The sequence below is a fragment of the Sceloporus occidentalis genome, unplaced genomic scaffold (genome assembly GCF_023333645.1).
Source record: "Sceloporus occidentalis isolate IW3139 unplaced genomic scaffold, rSceOcc1.0.p SCAF_7, whole genome shotgun sequence".
In the NCBI taxonomy this organism is placed as follows: Eukaryota; Metazoa; Chordata; class Lepidosauria; order Squamata; family Phrynosomatidae; genus Sceloporus; species Sceloporus occidentalis.
In genome coordinates this window covers 68,981,897-69,003,874 of record NW_028316987.1, presented here as the reverse complement: position 1 = coordinate 69,003,874, position 21,978 = coordinate 68,981,897, and the positions used below count along the sequence as shown (strand labels likewise).

The window sequence follows — 21,978 nt, the reverse complement described above, 5'->3', positions numbered from 1 at the left end:
TCTTGAATACATTTAACCACCATAATTTCCACTATGACAGCTATATTCATTTGTCATAACATATTGTCACATTTTAAAACACTGACTGTTGTGGACTAACTGTAGCTCTGCTTTACCATAAGCTTTATAGTTTAGTACACTTGAGTCCATGAAGTGTTACGCTATAATACAATCTTTAAAGAGCCAAATTTTTTATTGTATTTACATATTTGGGACAAGGAATGGACAGATGCCAAACTTGCAGCTACATGTCAGATACAAGCCCACTATAGATAGACAATTCACAAATAGGCTATATGTTCAATACTTCCAAGTAGGTTTTTTTTAAATGTTTTATTCATAAAATACTGAGTTGTTGCCCCAGATCCTCTCCCAGGTGCATCTCCCATTCCTCATTGTCCTCCAGCACATGTTAGCATTACCTTAGTTTTGAAAGGCTCCAGTGGGTCTAGAAGGCATGTTTTTCATAATGCAAATTGTTATATTAATCGAATGCTTGGTATTATAATGAAAGTGGGAATAAAACCTTTATTCTCTGTTGATTCTAATCTGAAACAGACCCTACCCCTAATTTACTTTGGAAGACGTGCTGTAACATATAAGACGCCATGGAAGTGACATCTTAAGTGTCTGACCTTCTGGTGAGATTGCTTTTGTAGAAACACCTGCTACACGTGGTTTTGAATTCATACATACAGAGAACACTCTGACCATTTAGTCATCCCACCACCAAATGTCAAATTCCAAGAGAGGAGTGATGAAATTCAGGCAATGAAGCAGCTGCTTTGAATTTGGAGGGGTGGAAGACTGGGTGCATTCATAGATCGAGTGCAGCACCACCTTCTTTCCTGCAGTTAATACATCTTGTCGTAATTTAGCTTAGCAGCAGTTGCTACCAGCGCTTGACAGCTGTTGGGCTGAGGACAAAGGGCTAGAAAATCGTTCACCCCATCCAAAAAGAGACATACAGTGGGGCCTTATTATCCATGGGCTTGCTTGCCATCTGCAGATTTAAGCATCTGCGGATGGCAAGCCCCTATTGCCCCAATGGTGGTGAGTGCACACAACCATTCCACCCTTAGAGACAACAGGACTTCAGCACAAGGGCTTACCTGAACTGCCATTGTCTCTAATGGCGGCATAGCTGCATGCATGCAGCATCACTGGGAACAATGGGGGCTGTCCTTAATGTGGTGGCACAGTCATGTGCATGCACTGCCATTGGGGACAACAGAATTTAGTTTGGACTGACCATTAGATTTAACCTTAAGGCTCCCTTTTTGAAGTACGATATGCAGCCTAGTGAGAAGAAATATTCTTTGGAGTTTTAATATGAAAGAGGAAGTTTGAGTATGGGATATTTCATGATAGTTTTCTTAATTGAGTAACTAAGAGGAAAAGGAATCTTTTTGCAGTTTCTAATGAAGATACAAACTCTCTGTATGTTGCCATGTGCCACGTTCAGATGCTGCTTGCAAGAAGGTACAGGTAAACTAGTAATAATGCCTAGGAACACATCTACTTTGTTAATAGACAATTTGGTACCTGAGGTGGAAATATGAAAAAATAGAGCTAAGTTCCTACAGCACACAAAAAAGCACTTGCACTATGTTTAAGAAAACTTTTAATTCATAATTAACAATATGTACATGTGAATTGAAACACCCAGGTCAGGTAAACCTTGCATAAGTGAAAACATATGGAAACCTCTAGAGACCATTTGAAGACTTCCTCCAACATGCAAGCATGTCTGCCTTGCCCTTTTATTTTCATCATGGAATGGCTCACTGTAGCAGCATTCTAAATGAGCACAGTTCTTGCTGGGTTCCTGAAAACCTAATCCCAAAGGGTTAACATAATATACCCTCCTGAGATGGGAAGAGGGCTTTGGGAATTCCCTGGAGTCACTTCCTGTCTCAGTCACTCTTGCTGTCTCCACTGGTAGGGTTTATCTGCTTTATACTGTAGGTATTTATGTTTCAGTTCCAGTAAATCTTTTGTAAGCGACCTAAAGAAGAGTTAAGACTCCTGTCTGGTCAGCACCCATTTGTGCTCAAAACCTTTAGAAGTCCTTATCCTCATGCCTCATTAACTGAAGTTTGCCTGTGTTCTGAAAGAACAATGGAAACAATACCTGAACACCCATCCTGTCTCTATACACTTCCATCTGTTAGAAAAAAATTATTAGGGGTTGCTGGAGGCAAAGACTGCCTCCCCCGGTATTACTGAAAAACACCCATGGTGGGAATTTGCAACAGTTAGCGTGCCAAGTCATTAGGTCCTCATCCTTGTACATTCTACATTGCCACAATCAGTGGACATATTCAGCATCGTAATACACTTTGTCACATTTAATTAAAAACTTAATTAAAAACTTAGCAGCTAGTCAAAAAAAACCCCAGTACATTCAAGCAAACACAATTAGCATTCCACATGGCTAATCACACAGATATGGCTAAAGATATAAAGTGTCTACACCAGTCAGGGAAATGGGAATGCCAATGAAGTTGTTGGCATGCAAGTCTTCTCATCCTTACCTGTGCCACCAGGGCTGTTAAACACTGCAATCCATCATCTGGAGGGCCACATATATTAACCTCCTTTGGTCTACAGGGAAGCTACTAATGGTTCTTGCTCACTTCCATTTTTCTTAGGTATATTTATTTGAGTGGGCATTGCTGTAGAAAATATTCTCTGTGGTACTTTTAAACTGTCTATATTGTAAAGATAAATCACATTTTAAGCATGAGGTTCTCACAGTCCTATACCAATTGAAAGGTGGACAACAAGATTTGTATTTGTCAATGATTATAACTATTTAAAAAACTATCCATTCTTAAGAGGTGGTACAATAACTTAATTTCTGAAAAATACATTAATTCCATTTAAGGTATATCACAATTATTTCTTTTTTTGTTTCAACATAGAACATTATGTTAGGGCACTTTTTAGACTAATTGGACTAAGTTGAAGCTAGCATTGTATTAATATGGTGATGGCATACCTCTCTTGTATGCTAATATTCCATCACGTTATGCTCCTCATGAATTTGTATACTAATGTTTCATTATGTTATGTTCCTAATGAATTTATGAGTATCAAAATTAAGATTATCTCTAAACTTACTTGTTCGGTCTTGCAAGAGTTCTGATTATAAAAGGCACAAGTAATTAGAATGCACATTCCAGTTACAGTGAGAAGTATGAAAGAATAAGGATTTACAAAAAAAACCAACCACCTCTTAGATCTAAGAAACAGCACAAAATGTTCACAATTGTTTACAACACTACTGGTGTAAACCAGCCTCTTCTTTAAAAATCTTTGTATAACTTGCAGAGAAATATCTTCAGTTACTTCAGCTGGATGACGGTACATGGCTGTGCAACCTCCTTTTGTATCTAATGACTGGATTGTTAGGTGTGTGGATCATAGTCATATAATTTATAGTAGGGAAATATCCATCCACCAAGTCAAATTCATACAAACGCAGAAGAGTTGACCAAATTGTTTTAATTTGAACATAAGCAAAGTTCTCTCCGATGCAACGATGACGGCCTAGAGAAATAGTTAAATGTTACATTCAGTTTTCACTTTAAAACACCTAGGGTACAATCCTAAACTAATACGGAAGGCTGCAAAAGGATCATTAGGATGCTTCAGACATCCCTTTCCATGGGAAAAAAGGAACAGCAAGGACAGAAATCTCCCCAGTACACCAACCTTGGAACAGCTGTTTTTACTTTTCTTCCAATTAAGTTTCAATGTGAAAGTTTTAAAATCTGGATATTAGCCAGACCAGAAGCTGATCTGGCGGGTCCAGCCCAGTCCTGGCCTAAAAGGCCTTTAGTGCAGTCTAAAAAGGCCTCATTTCAGTGTTTACTGGAAACTCTGCCATGCCAGCAGACCGCACGGGCACATACCCCTTTACCTGCCATCATTGTTGCATTCCCTCTGAAAGCCCCAGCTGCAACCTGTGATAGGTGAGGATACCTGGCCATGTGGATGAAGCCAGGTGCCCTATACCTTTTACGGGTCGCAGCAGTGACCTTCAGAGGGAAGGTGCCAGCAGCAGTGGCAAGAAGGAGTGTATGATGGCTCCATGGCATGGTGGTGGCCAGCCATGTGAACACTTGACCATTACCGTGCTGGTATAAGGGCAGGAACAGGCCAGAACTGCCAGTGGGATACAACAGGATTGGGCCATGATATCCTGCCTGTGCTTATGGGCACTATGTCATTGGCAATCATGAGGTTTTAACCATTATTTCAGGCACAAACTTACCAGCACCAAATGGGACATATGCAAACTTCTCTCCAGCTGCAGGGTTATCTTGGAGGTAACGTTCTGGCTTGAAGTTTAGATTTTCTATCCAACAATCCTTAAGTCTATGATTTACAGTAGGAGATACACAAACTTGATGACCAGGAGGAATTGTATAGCCAGCAACAGTCTAAAAACAAGAAATATTTTGTAGCAGTTTATAATGTTCTGCTTGCATTTGCAGAAACTCTTCAAAACGTACTTCAATTATAGTTTCATGGATATTCTGGTTTTCTAATATAAAAGACTTAACAAAAAGCTGCTTTAGGGTTGCCAATCCATGCAAGGCCCTACCAGGAAGGAATTCAGATTGGGTTTTTTTTTGTTTACCTGGAGAAAAAGCTGCCAATGTATTATTATCCTTGTTAATGAACATTTGTTCATGAGTATGCACGCTTCCAGAGTCATCTTGTTCTCCCAGAATACACCAAGCTACAAACCTAATCTTCCCCTCATAAACTAGAATTTGTAGACTTTTCCATATTTAATGAAAGAGTACCAGAATCAAGACACAAGATATGGACATACAAGTCAGAAAACAACACATCCTAAATGTTTTTCCTTTAAGCCTGCAACTCACATCATCTTCACCATTGGCTTTGATGGCTAGAACTAGTGTATGCTAAAATCAACTGGAGGACCACAGGCACTCAACCCTGTTTAGTACACCAATGTACTAAAATACTCAATGACATCATTCTTTTGTAAGGAGATTTCTAGTATCTTCTTCCACAAGGCTCTCACCTCAGCATGTAACAATAACCAAGAGATGCCAAATGCAACTGCATCTCTGGCCACCTTCAGTGCTCAAGAGAGCTGGAAAGAGCCTAGATGTACAATCGGACCTTCTTATACACTGATTTTTTATACACGGATTCAAGCGTACACAGTTTGAAAATGTTCCAAAAAAGTATAAATTTCAAATATCAAACCTTGATTTTCCATTTTTTATAAGGGACATCATTTTGCTATGTCATTATATTTAATGGGACTTCAGCATACATGGATTTTGTTATACACAGGGGATCTTGGAACCAAACCCCAGCGTATAACAAGGGTCCACTGTACAGACACACACACAAAAGCAATGATCGGGTACATGGAGCTGCATTTGGCAGCTCTCCTCCACTACACTTCCACCCACAACAAAAATGGGAAAAATGAAGGCTAGGGACAGGGTGACCAGATGTCCTAACCGCAAAGATGAACAAGGTACCATAAAATGTAGGACATTCAAGAAAAGTGTGGAACATTATGCAATGAAGGCTGAAAACACTCATATAAATGTAAACCCATGCTTCTTGGTCATGTGCAAAATGGAGGGCATTTGAAATTCCTCCTCGACAGAAGGTAGGGCATGTCCTGGAAAAGGAGGACATCTCATCACCCTGGCTAGGAACCACATGAGACCGAAGGGTTATTTTTGTGGTTCTCAGGAGTAAAAAATTCTTTATTTTTCAAAAAGAACCCCAAAAGCCTTGTTTCCTCCAGAATGCCCCCCCAAATGCACTCTAGGAAGTTGTGTCTGGTACTTCCACCTGGCCCTTCCTGGGCTCTCCAGATGTGAAAAACAATTTTAAAAAAAAGTTAAAATATTTCACCAAAATGTCTACTAGAAGTCAACAGATGCATTTCCACCACATACTACAGGCTCCCTGGGCCAATTTAAAACTGGTAAAGGCCTTTTTTGAAACCCAAAGGCATGGTGAAACTATCTCTATACTTCCTAGAGCATTTGAAGGCAATTTTTTTAGGCACAGGTGCTGCTCTCCAGGGTCTTCTAGGGGACTAATGTGACCATAGTTGTCCACCCCTGTTCTACAGTCTCCCTAGGTAGGCTGGCCAAGACTCATGCTCCCCAGTTGTAATGCAGGATCTCAGCCCATGGCTGAACTTCTGTACACCACCTACCTTCCCTCAACCTGCAACACACCTAATATTCTGAAGTACAACCTGCAAGATTTGTAAAGTGTTGGCTGTGCTGGTTGGGCTGATAGGAACTGCTATCCAAAGGCTGCTATACACACTTACCATGGATTGGAAACTCAGTGGGACTAGCTTTTCAATGAATATATGTAGGAATGTGCTGTAAATACACGTAAGTTCAGCATGCTTGAAATACAACTGTCTCTGTTTAGGGAAATAATTTACCCCTACAAAAATTGAAGAGGCTACGAATCTTTCCATTTTTTTTTTATCTCATTCACTATTAAGAATTATAACTGAGAAACTGAATACATATATCTGTTTGAAAATTAAATTCCTGACACTGCCCCATAGACATAATACATCCCTCCCTCCATGTGACCAAAGTTTCTTACTTGGGGTGTTCGAGCCATCCTCATCATGGTCATTATGGGAGGTCTAAGTCTTAAGGTTTCCTTCAAGCAACGCTCCAACAGTGTCATATCCTTGAGCTACAAATAAATAAAATAGGTGTTTTAGCTTTTCATTTATTCATATTTAAAAAGAACAACGTAACAATATTTATGTAGTATACTCGAAGTTTCTTGCTGCAAACCCTTGTAATGAGCCAACATAACTTCTGCTACAAGCATAAAATAAAATAGCAGATTATCTCCCCGTATAACTTATCGCCATTTGAAACAGAGTTTTGCCCCATCTATAAAACATATGAAGTATGTAGACCAATACTGTATGTAGGTAGCATGAAATGTCAACATATTCATGAATAAAAAGAAACATGTTATCATGTGCATGACTGCACTTTTGTTTCACTGTAAGACTGCAACAGAGGTGCCATTTACAAGAGGTGTAAAGTACATATATTTTATTGTTTTTCATACCTGGGGAATACCTAAACTTATCCCAGCTTGGTTCCCCCCCCCCCCCTTTGTATTTATACTTGGAGGGGGATTTGCAGACATTTTCAGTTTGACCATGTTTAGCTGGCCCAAAATAGCTCAAATCCCAGCTCTCTGTTTTCTCTAAAAAGGAGCTGCTCTTCATTAGAAACTGCAAAATAAGCATTAAAGGCTCACAAGTTTTTCTGAGACCATAAATCTCTATCATTCAAGAGAGTTGAAGGATTTTCAGCGGTTCAGCATGCAAGCATATTTTTAAAATTACAGATTGTACAAACCTGATCATACTTTAATGGAGGCAAATCATCTCCACATACTGCTTTCTGTTCTGCATAACACTGTTCCTGCAGGGATTTGTCTCTAGCCAAAAAAAACCCAAGCCAACTACTGGTAGTTGAAGATGTATGTTGACCTGCTAACAGCAGTCCAATAAGCATCCCAGCAATTTCATCATCTGTTAGATGCTGCCCATCTCTAGATTCCATAAACAAAAACATATAGGTCACATGAGGACATGAAATAAACCAAACAAACTAGCTTGCAGAAGAAGAAAGACCAGCATATTTCCTGAGCAGAATCCTCGCTTTCTGAAACAAATCCCAAATTTATGTGAAACTGGCAAAAAGAAGAAAATTTCAGGGCTGGCAAGATAATTTATTTTCAGAGTTTGGAGCACTGAGAATAATTAAGTAGCCATTAGAGAAAAGAAAGTAATCATAGTAGAGCAGATGAAGCCATTCTAACAAAAGAAGATGTTAGGGAGGTAGCCACCAAAAAAAAAAAAAAGTTCTCAATCCAGGTGATCCCATATCTCCTACAACAGAAAATTCCTGGCCAGCAGCAAAATTCAAGGCCAAAGGAAAAAATAAAATACACAACTAGATGCATAATCAGATGAAAAAAAGCTCTGAATTTCCCAACAAATGCCATGTTAATTTAAAACCACATGATGAGATTGTATTTACATGTCAAGCAAGCAATTACTATCCTACAAAATCTAGAGCTATTTTAACTCTTCCCCCACCTTCTAAGCTCACCCACCACAAAAGCCAGTCCTTGCATTTTTTTCCCCATATGAAACAATAATCTAAGATTTCTGTGCATCCTAGTATATCTCCGCAAAGATCCAGACATACCCAGACCTTTTTGGAAACTCCAAAGTTTACAACCTACTTTTTATATAATAATGCAACAGCTAAGTTATTTTTTCAGCAACAGTTAATGCTGTAACCATGGCTTCACTTAGTACAAAATCAAATCTTTCTGCATTCATGTTAGTTCAAAATGTAATCTTGTTTGGAAACTGAGAAGCTATGATGTTTTTTGGGATTGACTCATCACAAGTGTTGATGGCTACCACTTTTTAACTTTTTGTTTTCATTCTACCTTGCATTGGCAACTGTATCTCACTTTCCTCCTGTATTCAGGTTCTGTATTCAGTTAGTCTATGCTGTATACTGGCCCAATTCTCTGTTCTTTACTGGCCATCATATGACTGCATACTGGCCTTATTCTTACTCAGAGTCTGACCCACAGCCCCAAGCTACCCCTTACACATACTTGTAGGTAACATCCAATAGTGTCTGAAGCATATCATCCTCTCTCTCTTGAGACTGCCGTCGTTTCTGTATTACTTCATAGAAAATAGCCTTTATTTTACGGTGGGCTCTGTCTCTGCGCCTAAAATTTAAAATATCTGTATAAGTAAAAACACAAGAGTACTTGCAAAATGCTTAATCAAACTATGAAGGACTTTAGTCCTACAGATAACATTTTGGAAACGTTAACTGTTCGTAGCAGTTTCCACAACGTGTAAATATCAAAAAGAGCCTGAAGGAAGATTGTCTCATCTAGAAAATCCTGTTGCAACTGATACAGCAGAATTGAATCAATGATAGGAAATCAAAACATTTGATTTAAATATCAAGCATTTTGATTTAGTAATACTCAAGTCTTCAAGCAAGATTAACTGATTTTCCAATGGTATGGAAACAATATATCAAGAAATACTATGAACTGTAACTGAACTCCATTTGTAAACGTAAACATCACAGGATATAACACAAGAAAATATGTGGTAAACATATTCTGAAAATCTATTCTTATGGGTACTTAATAAACTAGGTAAAGACTGGTGGATCACTTACTCCCCCATGCTGCCACCTCTCATGTATGCTATATAAAAGAATAAAATACACACTGACATAATCACTGTTGAGTGTAAAATTTCCTGACGATCAGAAACATAGAATCCACTAGAATTAAAATTACTCTCTGAAAAATTGTCATTCAATTACTCATTGCTGAGAAAGATTTTTTTATTTTTCCTTGAGCAGCTTCTTTCTATGCTCTACTACATGCGGTTTGGTTCTGTAAAGCCATAATCTTATACAGTTTGAAAATGTGGAACACACAAACAGGAAACGCATGACTCTACAACCTACTCTTAATAATTATTATCTGATTGGGAGCCTTGAAGGCATCTTTATGTTTACTGGGAAGACAGGTTTCAAGAGCCAATGTGCAATCTAACTCATAGTGTGCTGGCCTTCAACTAGGGAAACCAGGTCAAAATCTCTACTCTGCCAAATCTCTACAATCTTGGGAAATTTGTATGTCTGCCACTAATTTACTGCACTAGACAGACAGACAGACAGAAATGATACAAAGGAATGGAGAGAACTGCATACATAACCTTGGATTTCTGAGAGTAAAGGCAAAAATTACAAATGTATAATGATAGTGTGCATTTGATTAATATAATTTTCTGCTGATCATGTTTTTTAGTACCTGAAACTAGGCAAAGGCAGCCAACCAGGCAAAAGCCAAGCAGCATGAGTAAATCCTCCATCGAGATCAGCATAGAGTTCTGCTACGTTCTCATTGAGAATGCTTCTTATTTCTTTCCCATGTAAACAGTGACTGGCTGTCAAAATGATTAGTTGTGAAAGTGCTTCAAATAAGTCTGCGAGACAGAAAAGATAAGAAGAAATAAATCAAAAAGGAAGAAGCATCAATGTTTGCAGTTTACTTCAACGTAGGCAAAATAAATGAATTGGCTGACTACAGTGGGCCCTTGATATCTGCTGGGGATTGGTTCCAGGACCCCACATGTGGATGCTCACGTCCCATTAAAACAATGGCACAGTAAAATGGTGTTCGTTATATAAAATGGCAAAATCAAGGTTTGCTTTTTGAAATTTTGAATATTTCCAAGCTGTGGATAATGAATCCATGGATACTGAGAACCAATTACACATAGTTGGGGGAAGACTGCTACATAACACCAAGTAAAAGATGCTCTAAGGTTTTAGCACATAGAGCTATTAGGATGTTTCCATAAAGTTCTAGATCAAAACATAGGCATTGGATTTTGATAAACAACATAATTACACATAGCAATACCTATTGCTATAAGCATACCAATAACTGACCTAACTTGAATCTAATAATTGTAGAGTGAAGGTAATGAAAAAAGAAAAGCCACACTGGTAACAAGAGCCATCTCTAGAGAGATATGAGGATGGCAACCTATGAATTAGAAGGCAGCTTGAGTGTCAGTAAAATCACAACACTAAGGACAAGGAATACAATACAAGGGGAAGAGGCCACCTAAGTGGTAAATATATAAGCCTTCTATGATGAAAAAAAAAGCATGCTGAGGGTAGGCAAATTTTGAGAGAACTCCTGAGCATATTTATCACACTAAATCCCTCAGCAGATGTTTGCTCCTCTTCTGTCTTGTTTGAGAGAAGATTAAACTTCCTGGCTGAAGAAGCAGACTGAAAAAGCTCCACCTGGTACCTTGGCTAAAGACCCATAACACCTGACAAGGTTATTCTCCCTTAGGTTAGCCAGCCTCTGCATACTGAAGTGTGAGGATCCACATGCCACTCAGATATGGTTACCCCCCAGCAGGTAGCAATTTGGATTTTTAATTATTCTTCCTGTAACCTGATTGTAGTGACTCCTTGAGAATGGGTCAAATGAGATGTAAGCAGTGTTTTAAAATGCTATACTTACTACTTTCTCCACTCTCCCCCCATGTTTTGAAGTATTCAAGGGTTTCCTTTTCTATTATTGGTACATGGCTTTTAAACTGACTTATATTTAGTCCAGTTTTTAGCATCTTCTTTTGTTCCAAAAATACCTTCAAAGAGTAAGCAAAGCAGTAGTTACAAGACTAAGAATTGCACTTAACACATTTTAGGCATGCAATACCCAACAATTAAGCTCTTCTGTCCAAGAGCTGTCTGCACTGGCAAAATAAAATGGCTTCAAATTGGCTTCAAGTCTCCTGTCCAGACAATGGACAATGCAAAACTGGGTGGAAATCAACACAAAGCTGCGCTCTGGGGGTAAAAACTGGAGCAAAAAGCAGCTCTCATATTCCGCTTAACATGGAAAATATGAATCGTCACATTGGCATATAAACAACATGGTACAAGTGAAGGAATGTTCAGGTGAAGTATGAAAGCAATCTCGAGCTTGTGCCCTGGGACAAGTGAGATGCAGCTGCCAGCGCCATTGACTTATTGCACCATCCAGCTGTCACATGCCCCATGATGTGAAATAACAAACACATCAGGTCACTAATAATGCAATGGAGATAATTAAAACATACACAAACCACAGTCCAATGGGGGAATTGGGGGAAAGTGAGCATGTATGAGGGGCCTCCAGGATTGTACTTTACCAATGTGTGTGCCAATTTACTGTACAAGTATATTGTGTGACTGTGTGGCTGGGAAGAGGGAGGTAATTCTAGTCTCGGGTGGTATATCTCTACAATGGTGCATGTGGATGGTGGGGAGACAGAAAAAACAAAACAAGAGGTGTATCTTGATGCTGCGTAGTGTGGACTGCCTGTGGATGTTCAGCCCACCTTCAGAGCAGACTGTGCTGACACCAGGGTTTCCAAACAGTTGGGGGGGGGGGGGGGGGAACAGGACCAGTCCTGTATTTTCTGTGCATCTACTGAGCTCCCCCCCAGTGATTTTAGGACAAGAAAGTGAGATACAGACCTTCAATGGTATCAAGAAGATTAATAGTTCTTAAATTTAACTTGTTTGTCTGCTAGTGCATTAATACGCTAGTAACAAGGGAAAACACTTTCAGAAGGTAAAACAGAAACTGATAAATATTTCAAAGGAACACATTTTACAACCGTCAACTTTGCAACTGAAGAACTTTTCTTTCCAAAGTCATTTGTTAGCATTGTTCTTTGGAAGCAACCTAGGTGTCCAAGCTCAAGCATGCTGATCCCAATGGATTAGTATGCAGAATACTGCTGGAGCACTGAACCAAACATGTGTCCTATACATAAAATTCTATTAAATACTGAAACTTGTGTCTTTGCCCTTTTTGTTCACCAATTGGTTTGGGAAGCTAATACACTTGGCTTTCTACAGATTCTTTATTCATGGTTACAACCATCCAGAGCTTGAAAATATTCAAAAATATATATAAATTCTAAAAAGTAAACCTTGATGTTAATATTTTATATATTAAATAAGGGACGCCATTTTACTACTCCATTGTATTTAATGGAACTTGAGCAGCATCCATGGATTTTGGTATCCAAGGGGGGGGGGGGAAGAAACCCCAATGGCTCACTGTTAAATGTTTTAGGGGATAATAGAATACATTCGCTCCCTAATTTAAAAGTCATATTTCTAACAAATTTAGTATAGACAGGGCGTAACCTTCTTAAGTGCCTTTTGACCCATGTTTGTTCAACAAAATTAGAGGTAAGGACACTGCATCTCAGTTCAAATTCAGTTAAATTATGTCCATGTACTTGACAACCTTGTCAAAGAGGAATACCTTTACCTTAACATATAGATATGAGGGCCTAAATACCCTGAAGACACCAGAGCCCATCTTGGAAGCTAAGCAGGATCAGTTTTAATTAGTACTTGGATGGGAGACTGCCAACCAATACCATGAGCTATAGGCGGGTTACAAACCGCCATTCAAGTACGCGCAGAGCGCATACTAGGGTTAGGGAGGTGCGGTGCTTCCGCACCTCCCTAACCCTAATACGCGCTCTGTGTGTAAAAAATGACGGCGGCCGTTCCAGACGGCCGCCACCATGAGGACGTCACGGCCACGCCGCCTCTATACGGGGTGGCGCGGACATGACGTCCTCGCTCCGCGCCAGGGTGCCTAGTGCGCCCTTAGCACGGACCAGGAAGGAGCTCCATTTTGGAGCTCCTTCCTGGTTTGCGGTGCCGCTTTGCATCGCTGGGCGCAGCCTTCAGACAGCTGCGCCCAGCGAAGCAAGGGAGAAAGGGGCCAAGTGGCCCCTTTCTCCTTTTCCCCGCCGCCGCGGGGTGTCCTTGGGGCTTGAAGCCCCAAGGACACCCCTTTTCAGGCTGCGGGGAAGCGGCGTTTTGCCGCTTCCCCGCAGCCTGAAAAGCGGCGGATCGGGGCCTCAGCGGCTGCCGTTCTAGCAGCTGAGGCCCCGATACACCGGGGAAAGGGGCGGGTACAGACCGCCCCAAATGGGCGGTCTGTAACCCGCCAAAGGCTACATTGTAGAGGAAGGAACTGGTAAACCCACCACATAGCACTTCTTGCCTAAGAAAACTCTACGAAATTCAAGGAGTGGCCATAAGTTGACAGGGGATTTTGAAGGCACAAAGAGACGCACAAGTACAAAAAATAAACAGTCCTGAGTAAAAGAGATGCTACATGCAAGTTAAATCTGCACAATACTACATTATACAGGGTGTGGTTTTCCAAACATACTCTGTTGCTAGTCATGGGCTTTTTAGGTTCATTTTACTTACCTTTAGCCTTTATTTATAATCATTATTTTCCAGGTTTAGCTCAACTAATGTAGTTCATAAAGGAGGTACATTTTGATTAATTTGTGGGGCTATTCTGTCATGGGATGTGTGTGGCCAACCTCTTCACTTCACTCCAGACTTTGCTTTTGTCTCCATTTTTATTTCCAGTTTACATGTTCCCCTTCTACTCTCCTCCAATGATTCCCTTTTTTTGAACTACAAATTAAATATCCTGAGAAAGGGCCCTAAATACTCTAAAGGTACCCCATCTGATCTTAGAAGCTAAGTAAAGTTGGGCCTGGTCAGTACTTGGATGGGAGACTGCCAACAAATACCAGCTGTATCAGGCTGTATTTCAGAGGAAGGAACTGGCAAAACTATCTGTGAGTATTCCTTAACTGAGAAAATCCTATGAAATTAACTGGGTCACCATAATTCAGTAGGTGATTTGAAGGCACACGTAAACACAAACATCCGGAGAAAGAGAATCAGCAGTCTTAGAATGGTCTTCCAATCTCAGATTTACAATAATAGCTACCCTGACTCCTAGAGATTTAGGTCAGATAATTTAATTGGCAAGAATGCTGGTGAAGAAATTGTCAATGTATAATTTGGCCTACTTCTGTTGTTTCATTATTGTGTCAAGGTACAGCATGTCATTTTGTATACAGTCGCTCCTCTGTTTTCAAGGAGGATCCATTCCGGACTCCCCTGCGAAAACAGAAATCCACCAATATTCAAGCCCCATTGGCTTGAATGGCAGCACGCCCCCCACAGACACCTGCGGCTGTGTGCCACGGGCGAGCATCCCATTTTATGTCCTTCTGTTTGCCCCTCGCACGTAATCAAGGGACGCAGATTCGAAGTCCACACAAACAGAGGGATGACTACAATTCCATTTTGATACTCCAGTTAAACAAATACAAAATCAATTCATTTGACAATATACATACTGGGTTGGGTACATCATATGCTACTCCTTTGCCAAAGACAGGTGTGGTCAGACGTGAATACACATCTTCTGCATTCAAGTCTTCATTTTTACTATTGAACAGAAGCGCAGCAGCGTCACTTCCCAGCAGATAGGTAAATGTCTTCCCCACCATAGTAAAGCTGAACACAGGTCCATACTGCATTTAGGGTAAAGAAATAAAGGAAAGAAGGGGAAAAGAAATGCAGAAAAATTGTGTTTTAATACCTGACAGCAAAAATTACAGTGAGAATTTCTACTCGAAGCCATATAAATTGATTAGAAATATACATAGGCTTAGGGCTGCCATAATTGTCCACTTTTACCAGGGACAAAATGTAGGACAAATTCAAGACCAAACTGTAGGGCAACTGCAGGACAAAACTCAGCTCAAAATGTAGGACATTTAAGGTCCACCATTTTTCTTCAATGTCCTACATTTTGGGCTGAGTTTTGTCCTGCAGTTGTCCTACAGTTTGGTCTTGAATTTGTTCCACATTTTGTCCCTGGTAAAAGTGGACAATTATGGCAACCCTACATAGGCTGCATGTTTACGCAAGCACAGCCACATACAAAAATGCAGCAAAATGACCTTATACTGGCTCAGCAAACTACGGTCTGATTAACAGAACAATCCCAGGTGTTTTGGTGTCAAAAAAATACAAAACACCTGCCAAACCACTGCATTCAGGGCTGAAGGGAGGACTACTCCCATTTTAAAACTTTTAATTTCATTTTTCATTTATAAATTCCCTCCAAGTGAGAAGAAGGTGAAGAATATGTAAGAAATGAAGAGGAGAAGTGAAGTGGAAACTTAGAGGAGAAAAGAGTATAGAGGGAGTAAAGTAAGTAGAAAGGATTTAGGAATGGAGAATGAAAACAAGAAAGAGAAAGGAGAAAGAAAAAAGAGGTATTGAAGGAAAGTAAAGAATGATCAAAGGAAGATTGTAGACAGAAAGAGGGGAAAATATTGTTGGTAAAGATGATTCTCGAATGACAATTACTGTATATAAATACACTTGGTGGGTTATTAGTAGTTCCTCTTCTTAAATTCTGTTAATCCAGGGATCATGGAAAGGCAGCTGCATTCTCCACTCTTATGCATGCTTACTTCTGATTAAACTCCACCTTAACACTTGCCCTACCTCACAAGTGAGGGCAAAAGGCCACGAAAGACTTATTATGTTGGCTTCAACTCCTTTATAGATTCAAAGTAAATAAAACTATTATTAGTAAGCAAACACAGGACTGAGCAGCAAATAATGTTTAAATACCACAGGTGACAGCAGGCAGGTCTTTCAGAACAGCCAAGAATGCATCATGCTCAAACTTATTTTATTGGTTTCTATTCATTTTATTCTATGATTTCATCTTGGCCTTCATTGCTGAAAAAAATGTACTGCTATTCACCATTTCTCTATTGGTTTCATTTATTGTAAGTAGGAAAAATGATTTTGCTCTTATTTTACTTAAGATTTTATGTACAACAGTTCCAGTCCCAGTTCCTATACCCAAAATACCCAATTATTAGTCCAAAGACAATCAAATGTCATATTTATGAAAATCAACTTTATAAAATAATTACGTACCTTTTCATAGGCATTTTCCAAAAATTCAATTGGATTCTTCCCAAATGCAATGGCATGCCCCAAAAAGGGGATATTTGATGAAATATAAGGTGGATATTTCTACAGTGAGAGAGAAAAGGGGGGGAAAACAGCCTGATTCTAGTTTTTTGGAGAGAGTCCACATACTATGACAATCCACCCTACTGTTTTACCTTTCCCACTGATGTTGCTAGGATATAACAAAGCCCCTTCCATCATGGATCTACTGTGGGATCAGGATACTATTTGGGTCATTCTGTTGTTATTGAAGGAGAATGAAACAGCAATATATATTCTTCATAATATCACCTTGGACCAACATTAATTTGACTCTTCCCCCTCCTAAAACTATATTCTACAGTGTTTGTGCAAGAATGCCAATACTTCTACCAGAGACTAGTAAAAACTATGTTCAAGCTTGGTAGCCATACTTGTTTCTAGCTAGAGCAAAACAGTAAAAAAAAAATCTGATCATACACACGACGTCTTTCCCTTTCTATTGAGCAAGATAAAGCTACTCTTCCCTTCCTAAGTTCTCACAGAATTAAAGGAAGGGACTACAGACAAAACAGTGTCTCTTCTTGTATCACATGGCACCAGGAATCTTTACTTTAAATCCATCCTAAATAAATCTATTTCATTAACTATATTTGTATGATTCCTGTCTCTGCCATCAGGTAACCAAGACCTGTTCTCTTATATCAGTTTACGAACTATGAATCTTTGAAATCAACAAGTATAGAATTAGCTTCAGTGTTAATCATAAAATCTATAGCGTTAAGTCACATTGTGGGGGGGGGGGAATCTAACAAATTTAGAATTTGACAAATTACACTCATCCCTCCATATTTGCGGCTTTGACTTTTGTGGATTTGATTATTCATTGATTTTATTAGTATGTTCTCTCTAGGATTATCTAGGTCCTCCAGCGCAGCTCTATGGTCAACTTTAACCAAAAGTTACAGAGCACAGAGTTATTATAATTATTACTATTATTACCATATATACTTGACTATAAGTCAACCTTATGTATAAGTTAAGGGCAAGATTTGGGGCCAAAATTATGGATTTTAATATGACCTGTGGATAAGTCAAGGGTAAAACATAGGGGCATGTAACAAAGGATCTAATGACGAAGCAAAGAAAAACAAGGCCAAAGAACTCACAAAATTCCAGCAGACATACTGTAACTTGGTGCTCACTTTAAAGGCTGGATGGCTGAGAGAACAGAGGGAGGTCAGTGCTTCCAGGACAAATTGCACTCTTTCCAGGGAATAGTTTCCTTTTTAAAAAGTACAGTACCTACATTGACCCAAGGATAAGTCGACTCAGGTTTTTTGGGGTTCAATTTTTGGCCTAAATTTCTAGACCTATACATGCATATATACAGTAAGCTTTATTTATATAGTGCTGTAAATTTACACAGCGCTGTACATACAATCAATTAAAATAGATAAAATAAACCTGCCTACATTCTACAAAATAATTAAATAAAATAAATATTAGCACATGTTAACATTCAATAAAATAAGGCAGACCACAAATTAAAATAATTGCACTGGAGGACCTAGAGATTCCTAGAGAGATATTCTCTCGGGTAAAAACAAAGTGTTTTTGTTATTTGCGGTTTTGTTGTTTGCGGATTACCACCACTCTTATACATTTTGCAGTAGAGACATGGCATTCCCATGGGTGCCTGCCGGGTCAGTCTCCTCTTTCGTGTCTCCCAAAAATAATGTACAGTCAGCCCTCCATATCCACAGATCTTTTTATCCACGGATTCAAGCATCCACAGCTTGGAACTATTTCAAAAAGATATAAATTCCAAAAAGTAAACCTTGATTTTTTCCCATTTTTAAGGGACACCATTTTAATATGCCATTTTTTGTAATCAGTATGTATAGAGATCTTGTAGCACCTTTGAGACTAACTGAAAGAAAGAGGTTGGCAGCATGAGGTTTCATAGACTTAAGTCTACTTCCTCAGATGCAATTGGATCTGAGGAAGCAGACTTAAGTCTACAAAATTTCATGCTGCCAACTTCTTTCTGTTAGTCTCAAAGGTGCTACAAGATCTCTCTACATACTGATTCTACAGACTAACACAACTATATATTTGAATTCTACCACTGTGTATAATGGGACTTGAGTATCCACCAATTTTGTTATCCCTGGAGGGGCCCTGAAACCAGACTACCGTGGATACCAAGGGCCCATTGTATAGCCCATTGTATATATACTCATGTATTAAGTCTCAAATTTAGGTCAAATATTGACCCAAAAAACCTGTGTCGACTTATCAATGAGTCAGTGTAAGTGCTGTACTTTAACTCTTCTATATATCTAAAAGGAGGCATCCCCTTTCTCTGAGTAGTGTCAAAAGGCAAAAGCTGAGTCTATCCTGGGAGCACTGACAGAAGCATCGACTCCCTCTAGTCTCTCATCCATCCAACCTTTAGGAAGAGTACAAATAGTTATCCCCTTCTCCACTGCCACTGCCTTCTCTTTTTGTGTCATATCTTTTTAGATTGTAAGCCTGAGGGCAGGAACTGTCTAATAATTTGTAAGCCACTCTGAGAGCTTTTGTGGCTGAAGAGCAGGATATAAATGCTACTAATTAATAAATAAATTACACCTGCCAGAATTTTATACGTTCCGCATAAGTTTCCTTTGCTTCATTCTTTACATCCTTTGCTTCATGCCCCAAAGTTTTACCCTCGACTTATCCAGGGGTCATATCAAAATCCATAATTCTGGCCCCAAAAGCTGCCCTCAGTTTATACATGAGGTCAGATTATAGTTGAGTATACACAAGTACACACTTCCCATCCTGATGCTGCTATTTCTGTATACCTCACCTATCTCACACACCAGCGTGGTCCAGTGACAGATGAAAGCTGGGTTTAAAACCCCAGCTCTGTTGTTGTTGTGTGCCTTCAAGTCATTTCCAACTTATGGCAACCCTATCATGAGGTTTTCTTGGCAGGTTTCTTCAGAAGGGGTTTGCCATTGCCATCCTGTGAGGCCACTCAGTGGGTTTATATGCCTGAACTAGGATTCAAATCCTGATCTCCAGAGTCTTAGTCCAACGTCAAAACCACCCAACTCAGGCTTGCAAAATCACTGGGTCACAGAAACACCTACCCACTTTCCTTAATTCCTCAGAGGGCCCTGATACAATTGAAATAAGTACTCTGCTCTCCAAAACTGGACGAAAGAGCAGTTTAAATATATATCCGTGCATCCTCCTACAACAGGCAAGGTGATCCACACCCCTCCAAATGACAGCCTCTTTTGATCTCACCCATCTGTTTTTAACAGAATGATTAAGAGAATCAAGACATCCTGTGGTAATAACAGCCTGCTGTGAAGAAGATAGAAAGAGATGGCATGCAGCACATGCTCAGAAGCCTACTTCTTCTCTATCAATTTGCCTATTCCCACCCTGTAGCTGCCAGTGCTCCCAGCCACATTTAAGTACCCACATTTTCACCCAGCGCGGTGTACAGGTTTGAGCGTTGAGACTATGACTCTGGAGACCAGGGTTCAATTTCTGGCTGGAGCATAAAAAACCAGTGAGTGACCTGTGGCAAGTCACACTGTCTCAACCTCTGAAGAAACCCACCAATAAAACACCATGGTAGGCTCACTCTAGGGCTGCCATAAGCCAAAAACGACTTGGAAGCTCACAACAACAACAGTTTTACTTTCTAGCTTCTGTAAGTAACTAATCCTGGCCATTTCCACACATACTCAGCACCTTTTTAATGGAGTCTGCACCAATGCTGCATCTGCGCTGCAGAATGAATGCAGTCTGAGACTGCTTTAAACTGCCCCCGGCTCCATGGTATGGAAGCCTGGGATCTGTAGTTCTGTGAGGTAATTAGCCTTCTCTGCCAGAACACTCTGGTGCTGGGTCTTCCTTTTGCAGGACATGTCCTCCATTTCCAGCCTTTCTGTCCAGGAGGAATTCCAAAATGTCCTCCATTTTGAGTATGACTCAGAAGCACGAACTGACATTTCTAGGTGAGTGTTTTTAGCTTTTATTTGGTCATGTCCTACTTAAGTCTTCATGCCCTAAATTCAAAATGGAGGACATTTGGACAGAGGGCTGAAAGGTAGGACGCGTCCTGGAAAAGGAGGACGCCTGGTCAAACTGCTTGTCCGTCCTCCTTGGCGGTTAAGTCCCATCTGGCGCCACGCTACAAGTCTCAAGGTGCCTGAGGATGGAAACAAGGGAGTAAAAGCATTATCAAGTCACATCCCTTCTGCAGCGCAGACCACCCCCCTTTGCCTTAATTACTCAGTGTTTTAATTACTGTGGTAATTTAATTCTATTTTAATATATTATTTCTGCATGTTTTAAACGGCGCGACTTTTTTTTTTATAATGTCGTAAGCTGCCCTGAGTCCCAACGGGATATAAATAAATATAATAATGATAATAATATAAAGTATAATAATAAAATAATATTAATATAATACTAATATAATATAATACTAATATAATAATAATATTAATAATAATATAATAACGATAAATATAATAAAATGATTATAAAATATTATAATATAAAATAATAATGTAATAGCAACAATAATACAATAATAAAAATATATTAGTATAGTTCTATATAATAATAGAAATAATAATAATAATATACTACTAATAACAGTATAATACTAGTAATAGTATAATACTAATAATATTAATATAATGATAATAATATAATACTAATAATATAAATAAATAAATACTATAACACTAATAATAGAAATAATAATTATGATAATATACTAATAATAATAATATAACAGTAATAATAAAAATAATAATATACTAATCATAATAATATAAAAGTAGTAATATTAATATAAATAATAACAATGTAACACTAATAATATAGATATAATATTAATGGTAGTAATAATAAAACACTACTATAATAATAATAATAATAATAAACGCTAATAATATGAATATTAATACTAACAATAATAATAAAGCAATACCTGGCCGCTGCTGGGCTTCCACCGGTTTCGGGAGCCGAGCTGCAGCAAGTAGCCCAAGCTGAGGGCGAAGGCCGAGGCGGCCAGGAGCAGCGAGAGGGGCCCGCCGGCGGCCACTTTCTCCAGCAAAGAGCCGCTCACTTCCAGCAGACCGAGGACCGCCATCGCTGCAGCCCCGCTTCCTCCCTCCGTCCGACCGAAAGAAGAAGAAGGATGCTGCTGCTGCTGCTGCTCGGCTTCCCTGGAAGCCAGGCTCCCTGAGGAGAGATGGGGGGCGGGAGCAGAGCAGACGCCTCGGCCAATCAGCGGCCCTGGCCCCATCTCTGCCCATCTGACGAACGTGGCGCGGCAGCCAATCAGCGCCCTCGCGCCAGGACGAGGTGACCGTCAGGGGGCCAGAGAGAGAGAGAGAGAGAGGGAGATATACAATGGAGGCGGGAGGCTGAGGGGAGA

The 21,978-nt window shown here is 39.6% G+C and overlaps 1 protein-coding gene across 1 annotated transcript; it reads right to left on the bottom strand.

Moving 5' to 3' along the window:
• Positions 1 to 197: 197 nt before the first annotated feature.
• Positions 198 to 21,746, bottom strand: CYP51A1 (cytochrome P450 family 51 subfamily A member 1). The gene is made up of 10 exons (XM_089533242.1): positions 21,529 to 21,746; positions 16,500 to 16,598; positions 14,894 to 15,070; positions 11,170 to 11,296; positions 9,937 to 10,111; positions 8,707 to 8,826; positions 7,425 to 7,620; positions 6,643 to 6,738; positions 4,283 to 4,451; positions 198 to 3,555 (listed from the first exon to the last, which is right to left on the bottom strand). The coding sequence occupies exons 1-10, from the start codon at positions 21,688 to 21,690 to the stop codon at positions 3,356 to 3,358; spliced, it is 1,521 nt and encodes a 506-aa protein (XP_089389368.1). The 5' UTR covers positions 21,691 to 21,746; the 3' UTR covers positions 198 to 3,355.
• Positions 21,747 to 21,978: the final 232 nt, after the last annotated feature.

What these genes read in the sequence shown, in the direction of transcription:
- CYP51A1 (XM_089533242.1), bottom strand. Translation starts at nt 21,690, where the DNA reads ATGGCGGTCCTCGGTCTGCTGGAAGTGAGCGGCTCTTTGCTGGAGAAA. An exon ending in CTGCCTTTGCCTAGTTTCAG is followed by an intron (nt 8,827 to 9,936) that starts GTACTAAAAAAC and finishes TTTAAATTTTAG; the next exon opens with GCGCAGAGACAGAGCCCACC. An exon ending in CTCCATTAAAGTATGATCAG is followed by an intron (nt 6,739 to 7,424) that starts GTTTGTACAATC and finishes ATTTATTTGTAG; the next exon opens with CTCAAGGATATGACACTGTT.